The sequence below is a fragment of the Wolffia australiana genome, chromosome 3, assembly GCF_029677425.1.
Source record: "Wolffia australiana isolate 7733 chromosome 3, ASM2967742v1".
NCBI classification, from domain to species: Eukaryota; Viridiplantae; Streptophyta; class Magnoliopsida; order Alismatales; family Araceae; genus Wolffia; species Wolffia australiana.
The window spans coordinates 10771113-10775318 of record NC_135837.1 but is presented as its reverse complement, the minus strand read 5'-3'; the positions used below and the strand labels follow the sequence as shown (position 1 = coordinate 10775318).

The 4206-nt window shown below is 46.2% G+C and overlaps 1 protein-coding gene across 1 annotated transcript; it reads right to left on the bottom strand.

Moving 5' to 3' along the window:
* Window positions 1–402: 402 nt before the first annotated feature.
* On the bottom strand, window positions 403–1353 carry LOC144701406 (uncharacterized). The gene has a single exon (XM_078573222.1). The coding sequence runs from the start codon at window positions 1351–1353 to the stop codon at window positions 403–405; it is 951 nt and encodes a 316-aa protein (XP_078429348.1).
* Window positions 1354–4206: the final 2853 nt, after the last annotated feature.

The following is a 4206-nucleotide window of genomic DNA, read 5'->3' as shown; positions in this document are numbered from 1 at the left end:
TTCTTCTTGCGTAAGCTGACAAGTTTCAGACACAAATAACTTGAGAAGATACATGCTTCCGCCGGTTTTCTTCACTTTGGCAAACACCCTGCCCACATCATCAGTTATAGTGAGAAAGCCTCCACTTAATGAAGACTTAAAACCGGCATCATCCAATTTTCCAAGACAAGATATTCGCCCTGAGATCAGGTACATATAACACCCATTCAAGCTTCAAATCATCACCACTGAGCAAATTACTAAAACAGATCCTTTTCCCTCAAACTTGATCGAGGATCCATCACCAAATTTGACCATTACACATTGATTTTCATCTAAAGAATGAAAATAAGATCTCTCACAGGTCATATGAGAGCTAGCCCCGGTGTCAAGATACCACACGCCATCTTCAAGGTTTGACTCCTAGGCTCCTTGCAGCAGAGCAGTCTCCGTGAATGCCATGAACAGTTTTGACTCTTCAACAGTCACGTTAGCAGCTTCATCTCGAGCCCTTGGTTTTCTGTCATTGGTACATTCATCTGCAAAATGCCCAAAACCTTGACAATTATAGCATCTCACCTTCGATTTATCAAACGGTTTTGTTTCTCCTTCTAGCTTCTGTTCATCATTTGCCTGAGATTTTCCTCTACCTCGGCCTCTTCCTCTGCCTCTTCCTTTTCCTCTGCCTCTGCCACGGGAGGACTGCCCTTCTTCTGGCTTCGTCTTCTTGAGTCGATTCAACGCTCGAGTCAGTAACGCTTGCTCCTCTTCTCTGGCGTCTCTCTCCGCAAGACGCATTTCATGAATCTTCAGAGATCCAATTGCCTCCACAAGAGACATAGTCTCCATATCACTGAACTGTTCAATAGTGAGCGTCAGGGAGTCATACCTCGGAGGCGATCTGTCTTTGATGTTATCACTACATTGTCGTAAATCAAAGACAACTCTTGTAAATTTGTCAGTGAAATCACTTGGCTTTTCTTCCTTCTTCATGGTGAGATTCTCGAACTCTCGCCGCAAACCTTGAGCTCTGGATTGGGCGAGACGATCTATCCCCACGTGAAAAGATCGGATGATCTCCCAGTTCTCCTTTGCTGACTTCTTGATGTCCAATTGAACGCCAGAAGTCTCCGGAATCGCAGCTAGCATAGCAGAGAGGGCTAACCTGTCCTTCTGCCGATTTGTCTCTGTTCCGGCCACCACATCCCACAAATTTTGGGCGTCGAGATGCACCTCCATCCGCATCGCCCAATGCCGGTAGTTCGTCGCTGATAGCTGCGTCAGCGGCGTTGGCACCACGACCTCAATCTTCTTCATCGAGTCTTCAGCCGTGGGCTTTTCTGCTTGCGTTGATGATTCTCCTCGCTTCGGCATCGCAACAGATCCCTGGAATCAGAAAGCTCTGATACCACTTGTAAGCACAAAGACTCTCCAGGAACGATCTGAGGCGTCACAAGAAGCTCAAGAACACACTTAACAGAGGAATGAATCAAAAACCACAAGAAAGAACACCAAGAAAATGTTCACACACCCGCGCACATTCACCGTCCTCATGCGGGACATTTTTTAAACAAACACAAAACTAAAGAAAGGAAGTTGTATCCATCGCGGCCCCCACTTCCTCCATCGTGCCTCCACTGCAGCCGTTATAACTCCTTAGATCCGACGGCTTCGATTAAAGCTCTGCACTTAAAGCATAAAGCTCGTTAGATTTTGATCCAGCGGTGAGGATCACCCCCTTCATGTTTTCAAGTAATTGACACGGTGCTTAGCTGTGCTCGAACTCTATCCTTGTCAACCCAGTTACACATTTTTATTTTTGCCGATGGAGTTGGACTTAGTCTACAAATATTGAGCGATAGTCAATGAAAATTTGGAAGTTCGAGGTTACGTCAGCGCCGGACTTAAATGGCGTTCTCAGTGGGAATCAAATCGAGAAAGACAACTAGGACTAACGCACGCGTGGAAACTTAATGCGATTTGTAGAGAGGAGTTGATGTGTAAACTACACGGAAGAACTCTACATCACGTAAGAGCGGTGGTGCCACCATCAGCTGTACCGTAGTAACTGTGTTTCGTTTCACTCGTGCTTATCTGTGGTCGGTTATTCTAAACTCTCGCTATAAATAAGGCTGCTCTCTTTCCATGGTTGGATAACTGGGTATTGGTTGAAGTAGAAGCCACTCCATCGGGGGTTCCGCTTAGGCTATGGCGAGAGCTTTTATTGTCTTACTTCCTTTGCTCCTTCTCGTCGGTCATCTACCGTCCAGCTAAATGGCAAGGACAACGCCGAACGGCCAAGCGGTGGAATACCCCCAAGCCGTGCGCGTCCTGCAAGCTCGGGAGGACTTCCCACGACCATGCATTTTTATGCTCCGTCCCCGATGCCTACCACTGCTCGCACATCCCACAGTGTCGGCCAATGGTGATCAATCAGCTGCCCCTCTCGTCCACGTTCCATAATAAGGTGTGCTTGATCAAAACGGCCACAATCTGATCGCAATAGTCCACCCCCTTATACTTGTGTTAGTGGTGGGTACCATCCTTTTTTCATCTTTTATTCTTAGTTCGTTGCTCCTCAGATCAGGCAACCTTGATTCCCCTATGTCCCTATAGAAGAAGGCCTGTGAGCTTACATGCGAAACGCTTTGTTGTGCTGTGTTTACGTTTAAATAAACTTTGCCATTTGAGTTTGTGATGTACGAGTTTTCCGACGGTTAATAACCGGTTCGATCGTGCGTTATCTGATGGTAAAATTAATTCGTCACGTAAATCAAAGCTATTTTTCTTGGCCGGCAAGCATCTTTCATTTGACAACATGGTAGCTAGTTCAGAGCACAGACATTGCCGGGCGGTCGGGTGGTCACCGCGACATAATCGCATAACGCGCCGGGTGGTCAACGCGAAAAATATGTATCATCGGCCCTCGAGATCTTTCCATTGTTTTTCATTGGGGAGTCCAAGTCAGTTAATGGGAGCTGGTTGCTCCGAAGTTTACCTTCAAACAATCGTGTACGTAGTAGTCGATTCAGGTTATGAGCTACCTGTCGCCGGTGCATCACTTACTGTTGGGGTTTGTCAGCCCCCCCATTACGAGATTGTTGAGAGGGGGGGCTTGACTAGACAAGCCTCCATAATGGAGGGGAAGTTGAAAAGGCTTCACCCTCCCCTCTTGTCTCTTTGTGGGAATATGAAGAGGCTTGCTTGGGGAATATGAAAATGCTCATGGCTTTTCATATTCCAGACCTTTCACATTCCCTGAACCTGTACTTGGCCCTCTATATATAGAGGGCAAACCTGTTCTCAAAGGCAATGCATATGAGTTTTCTGTTCATTCTTCTTGTCTCTTCCTCTCTTCTCCTCTCTCTCTCCCTTGGTTTGTCTTCATCACTCCTTGGTGGTCACTCCCTTGGCTTGGGAGTTGAAGGAGTTGCTCTGCAGCGCCACACGAGAAGCTAGTGCCCTGCACCGAGAGCCTTGGACGTCAGAGGTTCTTGTGTTATGTCTCTATACGCCGACACATTAATCTTGTCCGAGTTGATTCCGCATTTCTACCGAAGCATCTTGGCTCGTTGTTCTCTTCAACGAGTTTCAACACTTACGATACCTTCACTTGGTTGATGCGTCTGATTAAACTCTTTGAATGTTGGGGATCCTCTGATATCAAAACCATTAAACTTAACCCAGAAATGAGCACATGTTTCTCGATTTACGGTGACCATTGCTACTCATAAATTGCCAAAGCATCTACCTCGAAATCAACTTTCCCGGCGTCATCCATATTGCAGTGTGACGTGTACGTAGTAGACTCTTAAACCTTTGTGAAAACATGCCTTCAAAATCGTGGAACTCCAGTTAATACCTCGTTTTCTACCATTAAACAATCAAACAAAGTTGGCTAAGGCGAAAAATGCGCAGGGCGTTTTACGGAAGCGAAGACCATGACTATGACATCCGCCCCTGCCAATGATCTTGTTTGCGTTCCCAGGGCTTGTCAAAGACAAACAGATGAGGCGCGCTTCTTTTGGGGGAGTGTATTTTATCTCCTCTCAAAATACATTAACGAGGGTCATGATTTTCCTTAAATCTAGCTGTCATCGGGCGGCTTGAAAAAGGTTTCACGCTCCGAGTAGGTCCAATATTGAATGTGTTTACATCTTTACCAACAGTTTAATGTAATAAAAAAATAGACGTCAACGTTGTGGTGTTGGCATCTAGTCTGCCGTG